General features: G+C 36.3%; 3 protein-coding genes across 3 annotated transcripts; 1 reads left to right on the top strand and 2 right to left on the bottom strand.

Moving 5' to 3' along the window:
* The first annotated feature begins 206 nt into the window (after positions 1-206).
* LOC139886421 (uncharacterized) lies at positions 207-12,822 on the top strand. Its single transcript, XM_071870237.1, has 13 exons — positions 207-638; positions 8,041-8,761; positions 8,909-9,127; positions 9,772-9,980; positions 10,108-10,176; positions 10,272-10,343; positions 10,417-10,515; positions 10,653-10,724; positions 10,801-10,915; positions 11,007-11,075; positions 11,262-11,535; positions 11,727-11,811; positions 12,010-12,822. The coding sequence occupies exons 1-13, from the start codon at positions 519-521 to the stop codon at positions 12,529-12,531; spliced, it is 2,646 nt and encodes an 881-aa protein (XP_071726338.1). The 5' UTR covers positions 207-518; the 3' UTR covers positions 12,532-12,822.
* A 323-nt stretch (positions 12,823-13,145) lies between these two features.
* On the bottom strand, positions 13,146-15,391 carry LOC139858946 (uncharacterized). Its single transcript, XM_071847776.1, has 6 exons — positions 15,287-15,391; positions 14,818-14,935; positions 14,329-14,451; positions 14,036-14,145; positions 13,646-13,733; positions 13,146-13,486 (listed from the first exon to the last, which is right to left on the bottom strand). Exons 2-6 carry the CDS (start codon positions 14,900-14,902, stop codon positions 13,392-13,394), a joined length of 501 nt encoding a protein of 166 aa, XP_071703877.1. The 5' UTR covers positions 14,903-14,935; positions 15,287-15,391; the 3' UTR covers positions 13,146-13,391.
* Positions 15,392-16,792: 1,401 nt separating this feature from the next.
* On the bottom strand, positions 16,793-20,630 carry LOC139859239 (glutamate receptor 2.8-like). Its single transcript, XM_071848055.1, has 5 exons — positions 20,456-20,630; positions 18,640-19,811; positions 18,236-18,548; positions 17,509-17,906; positions 16,793-17,059 (listed from the first exon to the last, which is right to left on the bottom strand). Exons 1-5 carry the CDS (start codon positions 20,628-20,630, stop codon positions 16,793-16,795), a joined length of 2,325 nt encoding a protein of 774 aa, XP_071704156.1.
* Positions 20,631-24,952: the final 4,322 nt, after the last annotated feature.

The following is a 24,952-nucleotide window of genomic DNA, read 5'->3' on the forward strand; positions in this document are numbered from 1 at the left end:
AGTTTTTAAAAAAATTAATGAGCCAAGCTCGAGTTGAATAGAGTAAGCTTGGAGCTCGGCTTGACTCGTTTGGTTGATCACGGGGAAAATAGTTGTACATAACCCTTTGTTGCGTCTGTCCATTCTCGATCAAGATACACTAAATTTACAACTAACAAAAATTTACATTACACAATGATATTACATTTCATTTGATTTAAATTTAAATGACTAATGAAATGGTATGATTTGTTCTCTTTCTTACTTAATTTCTTTAGCATGATTGCCACCTCATTTTGATTTTTTTTTTGTAAAAATTTAGTAAACACATCAATTTTCTTCTCGATCTGATTGAAAAAAAACACCAAAAAATTCCCCGAATTTCCATATAATATCAGTTCATCACTCACACGATCTGCTCAATACACCAGTTTAATTCGAATTAGTATGATCAGTCAATATCTATTGAGTTTTGATTTGATCGATTAATTAATTAATTGATATTCAAAATCGTTATCAACGTATACACGAAACGAGAAATGGATCAATTCGATGCGTTTTTTAGAAGAGCAGATTTGGATCATGATGGAAGAATCAGTGGAGTTGAAGCTGTTTCGTTTTTTCAAGGCTCTAATTTATCTAAACCAGTACTGGCTCAGGTACTGATTTTATTATATTGTTTCTAGGTTTTCAGTTTTAGTAGATAGATATTGACTTGTTTATTTTGATAGTTGATTGAATGTTTATGAGGAGATTCGTACCGTATCTCTACAGAATTTTGATTTGTTAGCCTCCATATAAATATGTATGAAGATGAATTTAGTTGTGTATAGAGTAATAAGACTAATGTTGACAACTTATCTGAAATTGTGGTCTGAAATAGGAGAAACTAAAGGTTGAAAGTAAGATTATATTGAGAGCTTATTGACTTGAATGATAAAAAGTGGTTTAAAGCTGTTAATTGGAACCAAGATGATACCGATCATAAAGTTTTGTCTCTAAAGTTGTTTATGCTATGCAAATAGTATACATGACTACTCTTGGGCCATTATACACAGGATCATAAGCGAATAATCCCTTTCAAATCTCATACCACAGAGCATTTCTCACAATGGAAGCATTTTTTTTTTTTTTTAATCTGTAAATGATGTTATTTGGATTAGGTTGTTACTTAGACTTTGTAGTCTTACAAATGATATTGTAGTGGTCGCCTCTCTAGGGATAAACATGTTGGATTTATGTTCAAGCTTGATAAGGATCCAGGAAGTTTGAATGTACAATTTTACCATCCCATTTAAGAACGGATGTGAATCATAAGGTCGGTTAAAAGACCTTATTAGGGGGCTATCAGTAACCTTTCATCATAAGCTTGGCTCACTTTAATGTTATTTGGGGCCAGCTTGTTGCTTTGTTCCAAAAGGTTACACTATTTGGCTTATACACTTTGGGTGTGAGGAACTATGCTTCTTTTTATGTTCAAGCAAACATCCTCTTTCGGCTTACCTTTTTTACAAACTTGGAGTGTGGTCACTTTTTTGTATTGATTTTTGGATGTTTTGATTACGGTGATTGGTCAATAGTCTCCTTAGGGCTACATCTTATTTCCCCCATACCCTGCCTCGGTGGGATTGAGTAATGTTGTTGTTGGTCGGTAGTTACTACAGAAAGAGAGTTCAATTGTGTTACTTTGCATCCAATCATGAATGTTGCAAACTGCTATGAATGATGTCCTGATAAAGTTGTGAGTTTTGGACTTCACACACTACTATTCATACTTTTAGAAATGTTCATCCATCTAACAATTGCCTACATCTCCTTCAATGGTGTGAACGCTCAACTAGATGATTTTCTCTTGACCACTGTCTATAATTTGTAGCAATCAATATCAACTAGGTACCTTCATCTTGTAAATTCTAAAACAAATATGAATGTTGCAATAGTCATGAAATAACTCATATCAGTATTTTGCAACTCTCGTGAGCTGGAGGATATGTTTACAGATGAGAAGTTATAAAGCACCTAGTTTCGGCATCAATCATAAAGCTGTTGTGGAAAATGGTGATTTGGTCGTGGAAATCAAAATCAGACTTGGTGCTTTTATAAGTTTTATGTAGAAAAGACATATAAACTGTAACCCACTACTAGTTTGTTGCTAATGAACCAGCAAATGTAAATATAGTCTACTTGCTTTTGGTACTTGTTCATACAACAACAACAACAACAACAAAACCCAATACCACATAAGTGGTGTATGGGGGAGGTGAGATGTAGACAATCTTTCCCCTATCCGAGAATAAAGTCAAGTCATTTCTCCACCTAGAGTGAAAACACTCTCAAAAGTAGAGAAAATCATCCCTCTCTCTATTCGACGGATAGAGAGATTTGTTCATAATGCTAATGAAATTTAATTTTCAAATTTAGTCTCGGTATGACAAGAGGATGCATGACTGGAACTAGGATGCCATTGATCATTTCTGTATTTAACATTCAAACTTGAAAATGTGTAAGCAATAAAAAGTACTACTTTGGATTTACAATCTTCTTCAAAGCCATGCAAGAACTTATTCATGTTTTCCATAAGTGATGGAGTGATTTTGAATACCAAATCTATAGAGTTTTTTAATGATTGTCGCTCTTCACCCATGAATATTTGAGCTAGGTATTATCTTACTTTCGAGGTTGTGCATCTAAGCTAGACAGTTCAACCATTTTTTAGTCAAATTCGTGCACACATTTTCTTTGTTTACATGTGATTGTGGAGAACTGCCTACCAATTTATCAGATTGCAATGAGCATGCAATGCATTTTCTGCGGTTGATGGGGCATAAAAACTAATACCATGAATTCAACTTACCAGGCTTGAAGATTAGTTAAACTTTATTTATTGGTGGAAAAATGGGTGTGTCAGGGGAGGGTTTAAGTATTGGGTCAAATTGGGTAATTTTAGCACCAACGCTTCTTGTCCACTTCTATTGAATTATATGAGTGATAAATGCTTGTTACGAAAACCTTATATTGTAATTCGTGCACACAGTTTCTAATTTGGTTATTTGTAGTTGCACGTAAGATTTTCTCTCTCTTCTAACGTCTCTTTCTCTCTGCCTTGCTCCACCCCAAAAAGCAAACAACCACCTATTACATTTAAACTTAAATTGCTCTTAGCTTGGATCAAATTAGAAGCCGTCACCGGCACCATCAAAATCGCAGCAATTTTCCGAACCTGAGAGTATAACTTTCGCCGGCAAACCTCTCGCAACGCGCCACCACGCGCCGCCTCTCAGGTCGCCGGAATAGTTCCCGGTCTTTTTTTTTTTTTTTTTGTTTTTTTTCGCAGGTAATATAACGGAGCCTGTAACAAAAGTCCTCGCGATCCAGAAACCTAGCTAAGTCGCTGTTTGCTGCTACCTCTTTGCCGTCGGGAGCCGCTGCTGCCGGAACTCCTTCATCCTCATAAGGCTGTGTTTGTTTTCTCTGACCCTTAAATTTCTCTTCTCCATAACCTAACTTTTCTGTAGCCAACCTTACTGTACAATTTCTATTTGGTTTTCATAACTTAAACTTTTATGCTGTTTGTCTTTTTCTTTTTTTTTTACGCCTTTACAACCTGTGCTTTCCCCGAATTAAGAGTAATATTTTTGTAGCTATAGTATATTAAGTTTCCATCTAATAGATTTTTTTTATAAATTTATTAAGTATTTTCCATTGGGTATAAATTCTTCTTATATATACATATATATATTTTTTTCCTTTCTTTCTCTCCTATTTGACTATATTGGATTATATATTATTCTTTTATTGATATACCGCCTAGTTGTAATTTATATTATAGTATAACTTACATTTATATATCCTTTTTTAGTTCTAAATATTATAATTTACAATTTATACGAATTTATCTTATTCATATTGTTTAGCTTGTACTTGGTCATCTTTTTAGTGCACAAAGTAATATAGATCCTTCGCATAGTTATGGTCACTTGAGGTCATGTTCTCCTGTTTTAGGGGCGGGTAGGCCTAGAGGGGTTAGAGGAGGTTGTAGGGTAGCCACCGTTGGTAGGATTAGAGTGGGTAGTTGGAATATAGGAACCTTGACTGGTAAGAGGATTGAGCTCGTTGATACCTTTCTTAAGAGTAAGGTAGACATAGTGTGTGTTCAAGAGACTAGATGGAAGGGTGAAGAGGCGATAGAGATTCAGGACTATAAGTTGTGGTACTCGGGTTCTAGGATAGCACGAAACGGGGTAGGTATCTTTTTAGGAAAACTACATAAAGATAACGTTGTTGACGTGGGCAGGTTTAGCGATAGGATTATGTCGGTTAGTTTAATTATTAAGGAGGAGACTTTCACGGTCATTAGTGCATACGCACCTCATGCGGGTTTAGGTGATGCGGAAAAGAAGAGTTTTTGGGAATTGTTAGATGAGGTGGTGAGGGGGTGCCCAGCCGACCATCGACTGATTATAGGTGGTGATCTGAATGGACATATAGGAGTGGAGGCAGAAGGTTATGAGGGAGCCCATGGTGGCTTTGGGTTTGGTCCTAGAAATGAAGAGGGGCGCTCAATTCTTGAGTTTGCCATTGTCCACGAGTTGGTGGTAGCAAACTCTTTCTTCAAGAAGAGGGATGCTCAGTTAGCCACATTCCATAGCGGGGGTCGCAGCACCCAGATTGACTTTTTGCTTCTTCGTAAAGGGGAACTTAGGACATGTAAGGACTGTAAGGTCCTTCCAGCTTTGACGTGCTCCTCCCAGCACAGATTGCTGGTCATGGACCTAGTCACTAGGGGAAGAGTTGGCAGGAGGGCTAGGGCTGTACAACCTAGAATCCTTTGGAAGAACCTCTATGGAGCGAATGCGGAGACTTTTAGAGCGATTGTTGTTAATAGATTGAGTGTAGAAGAGGATTACGTTGCCCCTACGGACGCAGACCAGATATGGAATCGCATGGCGTCCACTATCAGAGATGTGGCAAAAGAGACCTTAGGAGTGGCTATAGGGACATCGAGAGCCCATAAGAGTAGAAGAGAGTCGTGGTGGCTTAGTGACGATGTCCAATCGAAAGTCGCGTTAAAGCAGACGAGGTTTAGGGAGCTCATTACTCTTGGAGAAGGGACACCTGAAGAGAGAACTAGGGTAGAAGAAAGATATAAAGAAGCTAAAAGAGAAGCTAAGAAGGCCGTAGCAATTGCAAAAGACAAAGCATATGAAGACTTGTATAGAAAACTAGACTCTAAAGAGGGAGCTAATGACATATATAGGATAGCCAAAGCTAGGGAGCGAGGAAGGAGGGACTTAGGTAGCATCAAATATATCAAGGATGTAGCAGGGCAAAGTATAGTGAGAGAAGACCTTATTAGGAAAAGATGGGAAGAATATTTTGCATCCCTTTTCGGTAGGGGAAGACCAGAGCGGAACGGTGAACCCCACGAGGTTCAGGAGTTTCAAAACAACTGTTTCTGCACGAGGATTAATCAGGAGGAAGTTAGATTGGCCCTACGAAAGATGGGGAGAAACAAAGCAGTAGGACCAGACCAAATTCCGATTGAGGCGTGGAAGTGCCTAGGAGGTGACGGGGTTAGATGGTTGACAAACCTTTTCAACACGACGTTTAGAAGCGCAAATATGCCTATGGAATGGAGACTCAGTGAGGTTATTCCCATTTACAAGAACAAGGGAGATGCGCAATTATGTAGTAACTATAGAGGCATAAAGTTACTCAGTCATACTATGAAGCTTTGGGAAAGAGTGATCGAGACGAGGCTCAGACGCGAGACAAAGGTTTCAGAGAACCAATTCGGCTTCATGCCAGGACGCTCGTCGATGGAAGTGATTCACATAGTTAGAAGCCTTATGGAGAAGTATAGGGAAAAGCAAAAGAACCTACACATGGCGTTCTTAGACTTGGAAAAAGCTTATGACTGTGTCCCGCGTGAGCTGATTTGGAAGACTCTTAATGCTAGGGGAGTCCCAAGTAGATATATAAGATCTATTAGAGATATGTACGAGGCGGCGAAGACTCGTGTACGTACGACGGTAGGAAACACAGAGTTTTTCCCGGTAGAGGTTGGTTTACATCAGGGATCTGCCCTTAGCCCTTATCTTTTCGCTTTGATCCTAGACGAGTTGACTCATAGGATACAAGACAACATCCCATGGTGCCTGATTTTCGCCGACGATATTGTATTAGTTTCGGATTCTCAGGATGAGCTTAACAGGAGGCTAGAGCAATGGAGGATCGCCTTAGAATCAAATGGCCTACGGATTAGCAGACTTAAATCGGAGTACCTTAGATGCGATTTCAAGGGGGGCGAAGAGGAACACGACGATATAGTGGATATCAGAATTGGGGATCAGATTCTACCCCCGCAAGAGTCCTTTAGATATTTAGGCTCGATGCTTCACATTTCGGGAAGGATAGATGAGGATGTGACGCATCGTATACGAGTAGGATGGTTGAAGTGGAGGGCTGCGAAAGGGGTGTTGTGCGACAAGAAGGTCCCACTTAAACTGAAAGGTAAATTCTTTAAGGTGGCAATTAGACCAACCATGTTGTACGGATCAGAGTGTTGGCCAATGACGAAGGCCCAAGAGAGGAGGATGGAGGTGGCAGAAATGAGGATGCTTAGATGGACGTGTGGTAAGACCATGCTAGATATGATACCAAATGGAGTTTTTAGGGAGAAATTGGAAGTTGGGAACATCATCAACAAACTTAGGGAAGGACGACTTAGATGGTTTGGGCATGTTAGGAGGCGCCCACTTTTAGCCCCAGTTAGGAGAGTCGAGACCCTCGCCGTTGGCGGCGTAAGGAGAAGGGGTAGACCTAGACGTAGGATGGAGGATAGATTGAAGCTTGACATGAAAGAGCTCCTACTGACGGAGGACATGACTTCTGATAGGAGCCTGTGGAGGAGTAGAATTAGAATTATTGAGTAGTTTTTTTTTTTTTTTTTTTCATTGTGTTAGTTACTTTTATTATACAACTACATATATAACTATAACCATATATTCAATAACCACACTATTTATACCCCTCTACATGGTTTATATGCCTTTGTATCTATGTATATGTTTTTAGGCTATATATATGTACCGATGTATGTGTTTGTATCTATATATATATGTATCTATGTATCTAAGTGCATGTATTGGTGTATGTAGGTTTGTCTGTCTTGTATCTGTACCTAGGTATATATATCTACGAATGTATCTATATGTATTTATGTTTAAGCATGAGTTTGTTTTTTTTTTTTTTCATGCTTTCGTGTGGTATATATATATCGATGTGTGTGTCTGTGTGGGTGCGTATATGTATATGTATATGTATATGTATATGTATATATCTTGTTTGTCTGTATGTCTACCTGAAATTAAATGGTTATGTGCACTATTTTATTCATGCTCTTTGCCCTACTGTTGTGCATTACTGCTATATGTGTCCCCTTTATGGTTACTGTGTATGGTTGCTTCTTGCTAGGCGCTCATTACTCGTACAGGTACGTATCATTTGCCCTCTCTATTTCGTTCTTATGAGCTCTTCGGGCCGGAGGTCCTTTAGGAAGCAATCTCTTTTGCGCTAGAGTAGAGGGAGGGACGACCTTATCTAGGCGCGGGTTCTATACCCGAGGGTGGAGTAGTGACTTCCTTCTAATCTAGGGTACGAGGAATGATTGTCTACACTCACCTCCCCCATACCCCACTTTCGTTGGATTGGGTATTGTTGTTGTTGTTGTTGTTGTGTTGTAGGAGACTGTAAAATATGAATTCCAAATGGGAGACTCTAACATGATTTAACTCCTTTAACTATTTGATTTGTTGGAGATAAATTATAATCGAAAACTATCATTTTTCTAAATGTGTGAAAAAAGCTACAATAACATAAGAAATGTTATAAGCCATGTATTATAGTGTTTGATTGACTGGAATTGCACCATTGCATTTTTTTATTATTAATTTATTGTTTATGCGTTGTTAGAAAGCTGTCGTACATTAGTCTGACAAAAAAGAACAATTTGACTCTGCATTCGGCCATGTTTTCTATAAACATATTACTTGATTTCAGATATGGCAGCATGCCGATCAGAACCGCACTGGCTTTCTTGGCCGTCAAGAATTCTATAATGCCCTTAAGCTTGTTACAGTAGCACAGAGTAAACGAGAACTAACACCCGATATTGTTAAGGCAGCATTATATGGACCTGCTTCTGCTAAAATCCCTGCTCCACAGATAAATCTTGCAGCACTTCCCCCGGGTCAACCAAATTCAATGGCCCCACGTCCTCCTGCCCAGCAGCCTGCGGTTGTCAATTCAATGGCCCCACGTCCGCCAACCCAGCAGCCCGGGATTCTCAATTCAATGGTCCCACGTCCTCCAACTCAGCAGCCCGGAGTTGTCAATTCAATGACCCCACGTCCGCCAGCTCAGCAGCCCGGGATTGTTCCTCTAACTTCTGAGCCCCAAGCGCCGGTGAAGATTGACCCCCTTGGTGCATTGAATGCTTTTACAAGGCAGCCCACAGGGGGTCCTGTACAGTCAGCAGCACCCTCTGTTTCGAGACCAAGTCAACAGGGACCACCTCAAAATGCTACGTATGGTACATCTGGATTTTCAGTCGAGACGAAAACACCAGCTTCCAGTTTGTCACAACCTCAGTGGCCCAAAATGACACGCGCTGGTGTTAATAAGTATATGAAAGTGTTCAAGGAAGTTGACTCTGATAGAGATGGGAAAATCACTGGTGAACAGGCACGCACTTTATTTTTGAGTTGGAAACTACCGAGAGGTATAAACTCTTGCCCTACCCTTTATCTAATTATTCTTATTATTTTATATACCTTATTTTTGAGCTATTGCTAAATTATTATTTTCTGATGTAACTATTATATTTCTTTTTAACAATGACCCACAATACTTTTGTGTTCTTTTACAGAAATTTTGAAACAGGTTTGGGACTTGTCTGACCAAGATAATGACAGCATGCTTTCTTTGAGGGAGTTCTGTATAGCTCTCTACCTGATGGAGCGGTACAGAGAAGGCCACCATCTTCCACCAACGCTCCCTAGTAACGTTTTACTTGATGAAACTCTGTTGTCTCTCACTGGTCCACCCAATCCTTTATATAGGCAAGCTGGTTGGGGAGCTACTCCTGGTATGTCTTGATCTCCATATATTTATATCATCCTAATAATACACTAGTAGGTTGTTTTAGTACAGTAGATATAATATATTATATACTATTTATTTATAGAATATGTAAATGAAAAATTTTCTTAGATTTAGATACTAAACTATTTCAATATACTCCGCACAAAGTCTGGGACCAGTTCAAACATCGGTCAATTACATGTCATAAAATGCTTGGTTAAAATGGGCCGATCTTGTAACTGAAGTCAGTGAGTCAGCCTGGTGTCCACTTATATTATTCTGTGGCCAGTTTAGTCAATGTCAACAAGTGTTTTAATGTTTTAGGAGTTTTCATTATTAGAAATCAGTATGGGTGAGAGTACCTATTGCTTGAGGAGGGATGTTGATTGGGTGGTTTTTTGTAATTAATGCTGTAATGTTATAACCATCCTTACCAGAATTTGTAGCAGGTATCTTTTAGACTTATGTTTATGAAATACTATGTTGCGGTTGTAGAAAATAAAACAAATTGATTATTGTCTATTAATGTTTATCTCTTAATTCTATCATGAGTTTCCGGTTAAAGCTCTCAGGGGTGTTTAACTTCTATCTGTAACTAATTGGAGTGGCCAACTTGTTCTGAATAGGGTTTTACTTATTTATGTATAGGTTCTGTACCCCAGCAGCAAGGGACGCCTGGTGGTCAACCAATGCCACATGCTGGTTTGAGGAATACCATTCCTGGTGCCCAACAAATGCAAAGCAATCAGCAGAAAGGACCTGTTCCCGCCATTGATTCTCATGCTGATAACATCAGTAATGGGGACCAAAATAGTTTCCATTCAGTTACTCGAGAAGCAGCTGAAGCAGAAAAAGCGGTAACTTTTCTTCTAGGTTAATAGGTTATAGTTTAATCATCCCTTGTAGACTTTATGTTTTAAGCATGTCACATATTTAATATGCATTTGAATGTTCACTTTTGGTGGTTCCCGTTGGTGTTGAAAGGTTGATGAAAAGGTGATTCTGGATTTTAGAGAAAAGATGGCGTTCTACAGGAACAAAATGCAAGATCTTGTGAGTAATCATGCTTATCTGATTCATTTGTATTACCCTGGATTTATATATTTTTACTTGTATATATTGATCTTGACATACATATGTTATCTCAGGTGTTATACAAAAGCAGATGTGATAACCGCCTTAATGAGATTACAGAACGGGCTTTAGCTGATAAACGTGAGGTATTCTTGAGGATCAGTAACAATGACCTAACTCTTCTTTTCTTGTTACTAAAAAAACTGTCTTTTATTTCAGGCAGAGTTGCTTGCGAAGAAATATGAAGAGAAATACAAGCAGGTGGCAGAAGTAGCCTCTAAATTAACAATTGAGGAGGCTTCCTTTCGTGATATTCAGGTAAATTGTCTGTTTGTATTTTCTTACACATAAGAAAACGTATCTAAACCTTTGAATTCACTGATAGTTGTTTATAAGGTTAAAAAAAACTATCATTATACGTGATAATGAAATGCTTAATATGTTGATTTTCATAGGAAAGAAAGATGGAGTTGAATCAGGCAATGGTGAAAATGGAACAAGGTGGCAGCGCTGATGGTATCCTTCAAGTAAGTTTATCTAGTTATATACAACAACATTCATACGCCAGGAAGCAGTTTATGATAAACATATTGTTGGTTGCAGGTTCGTGCTGATCGCATACAATCGGATCTTGAGGAATTACTGAAGGCTTTAACTGAGCGTTGCAAGAAGCATGGAATCAATGTCAAATCAACTGCAATTATGGAGCTTCCACAAGGTATCATGTTTCAATATATATTCTGTCGTTCCAATAGAAGTATATTTTGGTATAAATATTTTGTCTCACGGTTTAGCCACATGTTGTGAAGGTTGGCAGCCTGGAATTCCAGAGATATCTGCAGTGTGGGATGAGGATTGGGATAAATTTGAAGATGAAGGTTTGGCATTATATCTGTTTGATTATATTATAGCCCTGACCACTGTATAAGATAATTTAAAAACGGAATGGGTTGGACAGTTGAAAGTTGCTTAAAGTGTACTGACATAATACTATATTTTAGCTCTTCATATTTCAGTAAAATAATTTCAGTTTGCATTGACATACTTCGTGCTTGGATTGACAGGATTCCAGTTTGATGTTGCTGTGCCTGCAAATACCAATTCAGTATCTCAGGCAGAAAATTCGTCTCCGATGGATAACTATTCTCAGGATTCATATTCAAATGCCGATGGCCAGTCAGAGAAGCCTTTTGAGACCGAATCAGCATACGCACATAGCGAAGATGGATCAGCAAAAAGTCCAGCAGCTAGTCCCAAAACAAGAAAATTATTTGAAAGTCCAACCAAGGAAGATTCATACACCCATTTTGAGAAAAGCTTTGATGCAGATAGTGAAAGGTAACAAATGGATTAAGTTGATGGTCTGATTTTTCATTGTCTAAAATATTTTCGCTGCACAGTTTTATGTAAAATGTCACAATTTCCTACAACCTTGACTGATGAAAAAAATAAAGATTCATAGCGTTTAACTGTTGTTCCCATTAACCCGATTCCTTGTCTATCAAATTGAGTTTTTCTTCTTTTAATAGGAATTTTGATGACCAAGGATGGGGTACTTTCGACAACAATGATGACGTAGATTCAGTGTGGGGCTTCAATAACGAGACCACTAAGGTGAGTTCCTTTCTTATGCTCGTAGATAATTAACATATACATATACTTCTACCTGTAATTATTTTCTTTATGAAAATGCAAATGCCTCAGAACTTTAGATTAAAAGTCTAAAATCCTTTCCATTCTTTTTTTTTTTTTTTTTTGCTTCATAGAATGTCAAATGACGCTTATGCCCTTGCAACTAACTTGTTTTCGCAGGAGGCGGATCACGAAAAGCACGGGGAGAGTTATTTCTTTGACTCCAATAGCTTCACTGCAAGTCCAAGAACAACCGATTCACCTCAGGGCAATAGTTACTTACAAAAGAAAAGTCCATTTGGGTTTGATGATTCAGTTCCTGGCTCACCAGCTTCTAGAGCTGCCATGTCACCTCGATACAGCGGTGGAGGAGCAGAAAATTCTTTCTTCGATAATTTCTCAAGATACGACTCCTTTAGCGCCACTGATCGTGGTTCTCCAAAACAAGAAATCTTCTCAAGATTCGATTCAATGAGTAGCACCACACAAGAGAATACTTTCTCAAGGTTCGACTCAATGAGCACCACCACCGCACAAGACCGTAACTTTGCCAGGTTTGATTCAATGAGTAGCAATGCGGGGTTTGACCATGGTCAAGCTTACACATTCGATGACTCGGACCCATTTGGGTCAAGTGGGCCGTTTAAGGTGTCAACAGAAAGTCAAACTGGGAAAAATGAGTCCGATAAATGGGTGTTCTAGTTTGGAGTGTGGTGGTGTTATAGATTGTGAAGAGGTCTTGTATATATGTAATAATTTATTTTTCTCTTTTTTTACGGGCTTGATTGATAGTTGTGTGTGTATCATTTGTTTCATATTTGACTCCATTTCATGGACAGTTTTATAATGTCTTTTTGGTATAGTTTTTACTAGAATTATCCATATTTTTTTCGATTGCTATTATTATTATAAAAGTATTTAGGTCTGATTGTTAGATGTTGCCTGTATCAGAATCACAGAATGTAAGTAACATACATACTTCTTTTTATTAAACTCCTTGTTATTGGTGAATTTTTCATTTTGTTATCACCCAAAGCGAATTCAGATGAAGTTGGTGTCTTTTGGTTTGATTTTCATATGGTTTAGCCAATATTCTGTTTTGTCATGGTATTTCTATGGTATATGTTGGGGTTTGGCTGACATGTATCCCATGCATGTTAAGCTTCAGTTTTCATAAATATTCAAAAATGTAGCTAATTAACTTTGTAATTTCTTTTATGTGTGCATGCATAATTTTATGGTTTTTCTCATGTGCGACATTGAATCAAACAATAAGATTACTTAATTATGACGAAATTTCATCGAATCATTAAAAATATTTAAAGAACGTAATACTAGTTTTTGAGTTCTTATAAAATGCTAAATATCACATGGAAAAATTTCGAACATATCTTTACTTTCACACTGACTTTGACCTGAATTCTTTTTAGCGTTGACCAACGAATTAGATGTTTTTAGGGCCAAACGGTATGCGCTAGTCACCAAACCGACTAGTTGGCCGAGACGGCTGCGGCTTACAACACCGCAATCATGTGAAAGCATTACATAATCTGTTAATTGTTTCATTCCTCGTCGTTCTTCATATCCTTAAGCAGCGCATCATGAGCTTCAAGAATAGATGAACGAGCATTTGCTACATCTACAATTGTTTTTACGGCTGCATGAAGAAGTTAAGTGCTAAGTTAATATTTATATTTAAGGCAAGGTAAACTAAGAAAAAGAGTTTATAAACAAAAATCACCATGCTTGGATATTGATAGTTCTTAACAAGTAGAAATGTTTCTTACACAACTTAAAAAAGCTTTTGAAATCTTACCTGTCTCGAATGATAGTTGAGAATCCCGAAGCTTTGGAGACACCAAAGTTCCAAACATTGATAGCACCTTCGCTCGGTCTTTATGAAGCTTCATACACGAAATAAAATTAATGGGACAAGCAATAGTCATAATTGTTGAATCCCCAAACATTTCTTAGTTCAGAATAGTTTTCTTTATTCAATAAAAGTAGCAACAATGTCACTCAGATGTCTAATTTATATAGCATCAATCTCATTCAAATATATCCCTAAAATAACAATGAGTAATCACTTATTAAACCATCAACTCCTTGTGACGTAACAATGATGCAGGTATAATAGGCACAAAACAATTGACCTAAATGTTGAGTTTAAAACAGAATTCAATTCAAATTGTATTTATTCACTCACAGGGTTCTCAGTTTTATTCAGCGATGCTTTGCTTTCCGATCTGTTGCTTTCTCGTGGTGATGTGTTAGTTTCAGATTCTTTGCTGCTTTCCAATGTACTCTCTTGATTTACTAAGAAAAGAATAATAACCAAGGTAAATATTAATTAGTCTAACTATGAGCAAGAACAATTACAAAATTCAAGGTCAAAACATACCTCGTCTAAAAGAAGGGTATCACATCAGTAAACTTAGCTTGAAAAACATTTGATTTTGATATGTCATATGTACATTTACACAGTAATTAAATGTTTACCAGAATTCCGACTACAAAGCTTTTTATTTAATTTCTCGCCTCCATCACTATTTTCCTTTCCATAAGAGGATTCGTTATCGTCAGAAGATGACCATTCGCATAAACTGAATTGTGTTGAACCAGCTAAAACATAGAAGAGCTCAATCAACACTTGTAAACATGACATTTTCTAAACGTGAAAGTTAACAGAGATGTACAGTGTTCAATTCATTACAACAAACAATTCTAACAGACTTATTTAGAAGAAACAACAATATGCATATATAAATTGGTCCTAATCACAACATACATAAATATGAAGCTAAATTTCTTGCATAGCTGTATTTCGAGTTATCATTCTGAGTTACAAATGAAAGTTTAGTTGATACAATATTCCCCTTTATTCGATTAAATCGGGAAATTTAGTCACACACTAAAATGTCAATCCATTTATAAACAGTAGAACCAGCAACAAAAACTACATAATAATCGAAGAGCGAAAAGAAATACCAATGTCATGATGTAGTTCGACTGTTGTAGCAGCAGAATGAGGTTTAAGATTAAGCAAGCCATTGTTAACACGCAAACCACCCATCGAATAACGAGCACTCGCTAATTCCAACCATCCCTACATATCAAATTATCAAAAACTCTTTAAATAAGAACAGAATTATATACACATATTGGGTACAAACATAATCACAACTTGCATTCAATCCTGAATTAGTACTCAACTTTACAATACCAAATAATATGCCTATAAGAGTAAAAATAATTAAAAAATGATTCAATCACATTATGAAAATACAAAAAACTTAAATTACCTACCAGGCCTAATAATTGTTCCCAAAACTTTAACACGGATTTATCATTAAATATAAATAGCCAACCTTAACAATAACAAAATCGATCTGCTAAACCTAAACCGTATGAATACAAAATGAGAATAAAAATATTAACAAGATGAAAAATTGATTACCTCGCGAAGACTAGAAGATAATGATTGAATCAAGATTAAGTAATTATCTAATGAGTCCAGATAGTTTAATATCAATGTGTTTTTTTGTTCTAATTTTTTAGTTGTTTTAATTTTAATTTCAACATCATCAGAAGCTTGAGCTTCTATTTCTTACTTTTGGATTAATCCCCGATTAATCATTTTTAGGAGCAATCCGTTCCAATTTCAAAAAATCCGTTTAATTAAACGGTCAACGTCGGATCAAAATCGAATTTGGTAATCAAAGTCGGTCAAAGTCAAAAATGGTTTACATTTTAACATGAATTTAAACTAGAATTTTATAGTTTTGAAGCAAAATGAACAATTTTAGACAATTATGTTAAAAATTATCTTTATATTTATGGTTTTTTTTTCTATAGTTACACATATAATTTTTAACATTTATTATTTAAATGTATACAGTACAATCCGATTAATCTTCGATTAATCCCCGAATTACCGATTAACCCTTTCAAAGTTCCGACCAACTAATCCCCGAATTACCGAATAAGGAATTTTGCAACCTTGATCATGCCTATTGATTCAACTGAACTGAACCGACAAATAGTTCTACTTCAAATAAGTTTCCATTTTTCCATTTTCAGTCCTTCATATATCAAATGTTTTACACTTAAACCCTCTTCTTATCAGCCACTTTGCTAAACCCATGTTGAGTTTATACATTTTATTAGAGCTCACATCTTCATATATCAATGTGTTTTTCCATGTTTAACAACAGCATAGTTATTTATTTGTGATTTCAAAACGAGAAAACTTAAGATCTTTTATGTGCAGTCTAAGGCACTGGCGAAAATATGTAGAGGCACGGAGAGGCAGCCCCTCGGTGAATTTGTATTTTTTAGTTTAAAAATTTTGAATTTTTCAATTTTGCCCTCATTGAATTTTTTTTTTTTTTTTTTTTGTCAAAAAGTTTTTATATTTGCCTCAAAGCCTTCATATTTTGCTCTAAGACCTCCATATTTCCCCTAAAACCTTCATATTTTGCTCAAAACCTTCATACTTTGCCTCAAAACCTCCATATTTTGACCAAAAATCTCCATATTTTGCCCAAAAAACATTGTTACGCTTTAAATTTTTTTTCCCCCCGGTAAAAAAAATTCATGGTTCCGCTGCTGGTCTAAGGTGTCAACATTAGACCAATATAGTGCATGTGTTTATGTTAAGTAATAAGTAGTATAGTAATAGTAATTACCTCCATAAATGGATGATTAAAGGTATAGCGAGAAGATGACTTTAAATTTTTAAATTTATATATTATTACAGGAAAGTTACAATTGTTCTACATATCGAATACATCACATCATCATCGACTCATCGTATATTAAACATAACTTTGTTTTCAGTTTAAGGTATCAACTTGAAGTCAGTGAATGACAATTTCTAATGTCAAAAAGTATAAAAAATATATATATATACAAAATGAAGTGTGTACGTACGGGCATCAGGCATGCTATGAAATGATTTATACTATCTTACATTTTTAAATTTTTTTATAGCAATGATGATGTAGATTACGAGAGTAATGGTTGATGTCCCCATGGTTAACTCAAATAGAACCCTAAAGCTACGAGGACTAAGACTTTTTTCTTCGTCATTAGAATCAGAAGATAGCTGATCCACACACTTTCGGGAGCTAAGAAAATAATCTTCAAGTTGTTTGAGTCTCCCACTTTCTGATATGTTCATTAGGGCCTCATTCGCATCAATAATTCTCGAAAACTCCTTTTGAAATGCCTGCAAGTAATACATTTTCATTGATGCTATGGAAAACAAAATTGGGACATAGAGTGCTAAACTAAAACATACTTCTCATGTCTGAAAATAAATATCTTGTGAAAAAAGTGCTAGAATAAGGGCAAAAATGAAAAGTTGATTGTGATTTGACAGGGTTGTTTGCCTTTAGCAACCACCAATCCCACCCCATAAGGGAAATGTGCTTTTAAATTGACTTTCCCAAAGACCCACAATAAGAATGGGAAGGAACGGGTTTGAACATGCGCATGTTTCTAATGCAAGCCAAACACAAGGTGAGCCAATGCAGGGATCATAAGCATTGGGTACCATTGAGCTACAAGCTTATTGCTAACTCTTGTATATTGGGAAAAACTAAAATGGATATGTAGACACTTATTTTGAGACATGGGAAGTATTGGTTATAGATTAAGGGATTGTACAACACTTACAAATCCGAAGCCGCCGACTTTGAATGTCTCTCCAGTTCTGACGAAGCTCCTGCAGTATTGAGCTAGAAAAGATTTGGCCGTAGGAACTTCAAGAAATAAAGCTTCGATACTACCATTGTTCAAAGCCTGAGCGTATTCTTCATTTGTGTTGTAGCTCTTGATAATAGCGGGATTAAAACCAAGAACATCCGTCAAGTAAGAGTCCATAAAGGATCCATTGCAGACTCCAACCATCGCATTTATGTTCTTGAGCATCTTAACACTGGTTACACTAGGTTCAAGCCTTTGAGCTGTGAGCATGCTCGCTAGACTAGCCACGTAGCTTTGTGTGATGATTAGCGCCACAAACAGCCACACGACCACTACAATTCTTGACAAATTGGTATGCAGCTTATCACCTGCACGTAAGTGAAAATGATTTTGCTCAATATATCTGTAATTCTATTAAATTTGTAAGACGCAATATATATACTGTTGGGTGCAAACTCATGTCACACGTAAAAAAAAATAATGTTTGCATATTGCTCATGGGCTACTCCCTCTATATATCACCACAAAATTTTAGGCTTGAAGCTCAATGAACTTATACGATGGACATGTTGTTGGGCTAAACTCCGCCTAACATGTGGTATCAGAACTACGACTTGTAGCCAAGATGTAGATGGAACACACACGTAGTTGCACCCATCATTTTAACTGTATGATGTGATATAATAATATTATATACCACGCAAAGAGAAGAGTGACGTGAATGCAAGCCAAATGATTACACCAAATTGGTTTATGGCGGAGCCTCGTAGATCATCACAGTGATTCCTCTCAATCAGCCATATCACAAAACCATTGTAAATTGCAACTCCTGCTATCAGCCACCACATATTTAGTGTGAAAGGCTTCATGAACAACCATTTCTGATTGGATATTGTCGATCTAACCCGTACAATCACCTGCAAGCCTGACTCTGTGTATGGTTGTGTGAAATCAGCATACTTGTATCTTCTTGATAGAATTGTTACATCTCCGGCAACTGCATCAAACTCCTGTAGTAATTATCCAGTCAAAAGATAAATCAATGACATAATTATCAACTAATTATTTCATTTATAATGCTATTAATTGTAAAATAGTAACCTTTGATTGTAATGTTTCTACCAATTCATCATAAGATCCATTAAAAGGAAAATAATCGTGTTTAAGATTCATCATATTCATGATCTCATCGAACGCAGCCAATGTGAATCCACCAAAAACAGTTTTGTTTTCAGGATCAACGTACATATTCACAAACTCCTTAAAAAGAGACAAAACAGGAACTGCAACCCTCATCCGAGTCTCTCTGAGTTTCCTGCGCTGTCTATGAGCATGCAATGGTTGCACCGGCCACAGGGATGTTGCCACGTCATCAAGAGAGTTTCTGTAAGTAATCGTTTCATCTCCAACCGTAGTTGAAAATCCTAATCCGTGAGTCCAGTACACACTGTGATATCCCTTTCCTATCACGTTAATGATCTCGACTCTACGCTCCAGAATTGGTCCTTTAAGATCAACATTTACAAATGAATTTTTCTTCAAAAATTTGACGATATTATATCCTTGAACCGCAAATATTCCAGGTTGGTATTGTTCGTCTTCTGGGTAATCCAAACGAAACTTTTGTTGGAATCTGTTTCTGAAATTTGCAAAATCTGGAGTGTGTTCTGGGAAGTAACTTTTGACTCCGATCATACCGTCGAGTGAAGAAATCATGGTAGAATTAACAGAATGAAAAAGATTCGTGATCTCGTTAGTTGCAATCCACAAATACCCGTCTCCAGTCATCTCCATCTTCTTCGTTGTCTGGAACAAGCGAACCCCGAGTTCCAAAGACGTATGAACGACAAAGACTTTATAATTGTGTTGTTGTTTTTTGAGTACCTGAAGCTCATCTGAGAAACATGAACTATATGTGAGCGGTAATATATGGTTCAGAACACATCCTGTTTTTCTACAAGCCTCGGAGATATAATATATGATTGATGCTGGTGAAGAGGTTGAATGTGAGGTTTCATATATGAGTGTGAATTGACGCACACCCCATGACTTCAAAATAGCTGCAACTGCATTCATCTGTATGGCTTGTGTAGGAACAGCTTGAACGAAAAATGGCCATCGATGTGTAGCATGTGGTGGAGCTGTAGCAGCTAGCGATAGTAATGATATTTCGCGATCAGTTTCACTTATAACCTTGGCTATGGAAGACGCATCCTCCCACGAATGACCTCCCAGAATAGCACTTACGTTGTGCGTATCAATAAGATCATTCGCTGCGTTATTACAACAATAAATATGGCACATACTTGTTAGAAAATGGATACATATACATATGGCAGAGCTAGTTAGATCAATTAAAGGTTCTAAGGTTTTTCCTTGTTCGGGTTACCCTGAAGGGAGAGTAAAATCCAACCTCGAACCATATTCTACGCAACGCATCAGGATTACGCCCAAACTGTTTCCAACCCTTTCCTGGCCACCACAAGATTCGAACCTGACACCTCTTACAAGGATGTCAGGGCCCCAACCACTGGGCTACCTTGTGATAGTTAGATAAATAATTAAACTTTTTACAATATTCGTAAATACGTAATAAGTTATACTATTACGTTATACTGTTACTATAAAACCAAATGTGCATGACCAGCCTTACTTGATTATTACAATTAGTAGTATGTGACGTAAACTATTCCACAATAGCCTAGGGTTGGGTTCCTGATCATAACCTCTCACAAGAGGTTTCAAGTTCAAATTTCGCTAGCTACAAGGTTGCCAGGGAAAGTGTCTGAAACGGTCACAGGATAATCGGCTATGTAAATAAGAGTAAAAATACCCACCCTACCGTATAGCCTGAGTAGGATGACTCCATCCGTTTTATCAGTATGTGAAAGAAGTGGTTAATTAAGTCAATGATTACCTGCAATAGCAGCATGCACAAACTTGGTTTGAACATAGTTTTGAAGATGTAACAATGAATCTGCATTGTTCATTTCCTTGTTGAAATCTTGAACTGCTATCTCAATTGAGACTTTAGCTTCTTTGCCAGCCCTAGTAGTCTGGTCAAGAATAGCACCAATTCTGGTGATCCCCATTCTGTTTCTGACTTGTAGCACTTCATTCAAACTTCCAGGGGTTAAACTTGCTTGTAGAATAAAACATGGCAACAAAGAAATTAGTATGAGGTAATTATGTAACTTAAGCATCTTTACTTTGTGAGTTGTTAAAAATAAAGATTCGTTATTCATATATATTAGACAATTGTTAACCGGCCTTTTTATCAATTTTGATGACATATATTATCTTGTTTTGTTATGGAAAGTACATTACATTTTCACTGATATAATTCGCGGTATTATAGAAAAGTGATGTGTAAAAGTTCTTTGCAACTCCCCTTGATGAGGACCTAAACCTAATGATAAAGTCAGCATAGTATTTTATAATCCATCACAAAGTTCTACTGACAAAACAAAAATGGTCTATTTTCTTGCTAATTAATTAACTGGATTTTAAAAGTTGCCTGTTTATGAATTGAAATGTAGACTATATAAGTGAGTTGAATTTTTCTCAAAGAGAGGATTAAGTCAATTTGAAATATGTGACTATGCGAGAAACCTAAATTTCTTGGTTATTTCGAGGGGGACGGATGTAGTTTACGTTTAGTGGTAGCACGGACACCAATGAAATATAGTAGAATTTTTTTAGATTTTAACTAGTGACACCAGTGGATTGTGTAAATTTTCTTGAGTAACCAATTGAAATAAGCCATCTGAATCCGCCAGTAGTTTTTTCCTATACCAAACAATAGTTGATAAAAAAGTACTACAATACTACTACTACTACTACTATACGTACCAAATTCCTGTATTAGTCTTTAGTCTTCATTATATATAAAAGAAGAAATTGCTAATCTTCGTCTAATTTCATCTCTGTGAAATTATCAATTTAACGTTGGTAAGTCGTGATTGTTCATTGATTTGATTTAAGTTGAATGAGAGTGCAAAAATGTTAAAATCTTTCATTAAATTTATGTGTAAAACATTACACATGTTTACAAACGATTCGTTTAGGTGTATTGAACAATTTTAGTTGATTCTAATATAAACCTCAATATAAATTTAAATTAAATGTGTATCTATAATTTAAATTTCTATCTATCTATCTATCTATCTATCTATCTATCTAATATTCATTTAATGATAATCTTGTTTGTAATTTAAAGGCGGCCATTTATCCATCCATATAGTAGTAGTACTAGTAGTACGAGTATTATATATACGTACAATAAGATTTAATTGGTATAAAACTGACTAGCGAGATTTCTACGAAGTTTCCGTTGATGTCTACAACATGCCCCACATTTTTAACTTCTTTAGTAAAAACTTGTTAACAAATACCAGTATATTTTGATAATGAATATATGACGAATTGACGACTAAGAATATTCGCAGTTGAAAAAAAGCACTTTTCACTGACTGAATCAATTAAATCCAGATGGTCAAATGAATTGATATTGAATGAAATGTCTGCAACTGGTTTACAACTTCCTAATTAATTTGTTATATTTCAAAAGATGAAAGAGCATTATTTTAATAGCTTAGTTTTTAGTAATATTTAAGTATTTAACAAATATCGTAGCAAAGAATTAAACTAAAAGCATATGTGGGGACACCCCTGACCCGACCCGACCCGTATTGATTGAAACTCATTTGCCCCATTACTCATATCCTTGTCGTTTTGACAACTCTACTAACTTCTCTCGTTGTTTTCTATTTGCCATATTTCACTTTGCATTGAAATGCTTCATGCTTTTGATTGAAAGGATTTCAATTTGATGGTGTAGTTCCTCCATATGCCAAATCCGTAAGTCAGGCGGAAGATCCGTTTTCTATGGGATGACTGTTATCAATATTCATATTACAATGTCGTCATGTCGATGACCATTCTGATAGAGTGAGAGGTGATCAAGCGTATTATTGTGAGGTCAGTTTGATGGATTGATGTTTAAAGTGAGCTTCTTTAATGGTGTTTTACGGTCTTCGGATAACATTTCAAATGTGTAACGGGTGCGAGCCAGAAGACGTACCATTAAGAAGCCTTTTGAGATTAGATTAATCAGCATACACATATATCGAGAATGAATTAGCAGAAAGTCCACAAGTTGGTCTCAAACACAAAAATTATTTGAAAGTCCAACCAATAAGGTGTTGGACAATATATTAGCATAGGCTTATTAGTATTAGCTCGGCTCGTTGGTGGGATTAGGGTTTACTAGGGTGTAATTGTGTAATGTAATATTGTAATATATAAATAGTGACCGATGTAATGAATAATAATGACGGGTTTCAGTGTTTAACCCCTATCAAAAGCGGGTCTGATCCCGAGATCTAGTCGGCCGCCATGAGCCGCTGCTCAATGCCACCCGTCAAGAAAAGAAAAAAAAATCGTACCCTACCAACAACAATTGGTCGTGTCTCGTGTATTGTTTCTCTATTTGATTTAGTGGTTAAACCATAATTGTTGCTGCTTCTTACTTTATTTTACTGACCGTCAAACTTTCTTTCTTATTGGACTAAAGGTCCGATCTATTCATCTATCATCTTTCTTTCTACTGTGGGCATACCCCAACGGTTTCTCTCATGTACTTTGTGTCATGAAATAGGAAGATTTAATGGGTTCGATCCATCTGGATGACATGATTTTCTTTAAAGCAATTGAAAACCAATAATGGTGGTATATATTGACCCTATAGGGAGGTTTTACCAGATTCGTTCACGGACCTCTACCCGAAACACTGCCCGAATGGATGTGTTCTCGGGTACCATGGATCGGGTTCGGGTTTCCGCCCGAACGTGTATGTTACGTGCAAATGATGAGGGTCGTTGAAATAAATGATCTACTGATGCCAAAAACCGCCGTTCAAAAAAAAAAATTGATACTCTGTATTTTTTTTCTTCATATGCACATCCAACCTTTTATTCCTATTGCCAATCTTTTTATTAACATAATTTATGTCTCTATTTGCTTCATAGAGAGCCACAATTCAATAAATTGTGGTAAAAGAACTTTTGTGTCGGTATCAGTCTTTCTTATCTTTCGATCCAAGTCTTCCGACTCCTTTTACTATTATTTTTGATTTCATAATCGGCGTGATGATGAGCCGCCTAACTTGACTTGGTTTTAAATCGGAAAAAATATAGTCTGATATGGCCAAAACGGACGGTTTTATTTCGTGCGATGTCGTTAGGTCGCAACGCGTCAGAGTCAGCCACCAAGTGTAAAGACCCGTCCTAATCCATAAGGACAAATACAATAACATATGGTTACATTGCGAGGTTTTTGACCTCTATATGATACATTTTACAAACATTGCATTCGTTTTTAAAAGACAACCTTTCATTACAACGAAATTTGACAGGCATGCATACCATTTCATAATATCCAAACAATAAATGACCTAATCTGTCATTTACTTAATAATAATCTTTATTGAACTCAACGACTTGAATGCAACGTCTTTTGAAATATGCCATGAATGACTCCAAGTAATATCTTTGAAATGAGCAAATGCACAACGGAAGATTTCTTTAATACCTGAAAATAAACATGCTTACAAGTGTCAACCAAAAGGTTGGTGAGTTCATTAGTTTATCATAATCAATCATTTTTCATAATTTTTAATAGACCACAAGATTTCATTTTCATAATAAAGTGCAGGTCTGCTCACTGCTGTAAAAATCCACTCATATGATGAACACCTGGTAACCGACATTAACAAAAATGCATCTAGCATATCCCCATACAGGCACCTCATCTGTATATAATATAAACCTGAAAGTACTAAAGCAGTTCAAACTCTCTGACTGGGGCTTGTCAAGGCCCAAAGATCTATCTTTAGGATTCGCGTCAGTTAGTGGCGTTCACTAATTCTTAGGTTACCAAGCTAAACAAAAAGGGATACGCGGTATAATAATTCATCATAGAATGTAGTTCAAGCACTTGTGTCTATTTTGTTAAACATTTATAAAAACGCATGTATTCTCAGTCCCAAAAATATAATAAAAGGGAGTAATGAAACTTACAATACTGTATTTCGTAGTAAAAATACATATGACGTCATTGAACAAGTGTAGGGTTGGCCTCGAATTCACGAACCTATATTAATTATATATATTTATATGTTGGTCAATATCTGTCTAACATTTTAGGTCAAGTCGTAGTGTATCACAATCCTAATGCTCGAGATTATCATGCAGAGGTTAACAAAAATTAATTTGACCCAAAATGACTTCAAAAATATATACATGTTTATTATATGACTTTAAATATAGTCGTTTTATATATTTAAATATATTTAACAGATTTTATTAGAGTAAATAATATAATCATTTATTAATAAATAAAAATTTATATTAAA

The sequence above is a fragment of the Rutidosis leptorrhynchoides genome, chromosome 1 (genome assembly GCF_046630445.1).
Source record: "Rutidosis leptorrhynchoides isolate AG116_Rl617_1_P2 chromosome 1, CSIRO_AGI_Rlap_v1, whole genome shotgun sequence".
NCBI classification, from domain to species: domain Eukaryota; kingdom Viridiplantae; phylum Streptophyta; class Magnoliopsida; order Asterales; family Asteraceae; genus Rutidosis; species Rutidosis leptorrhynchoides.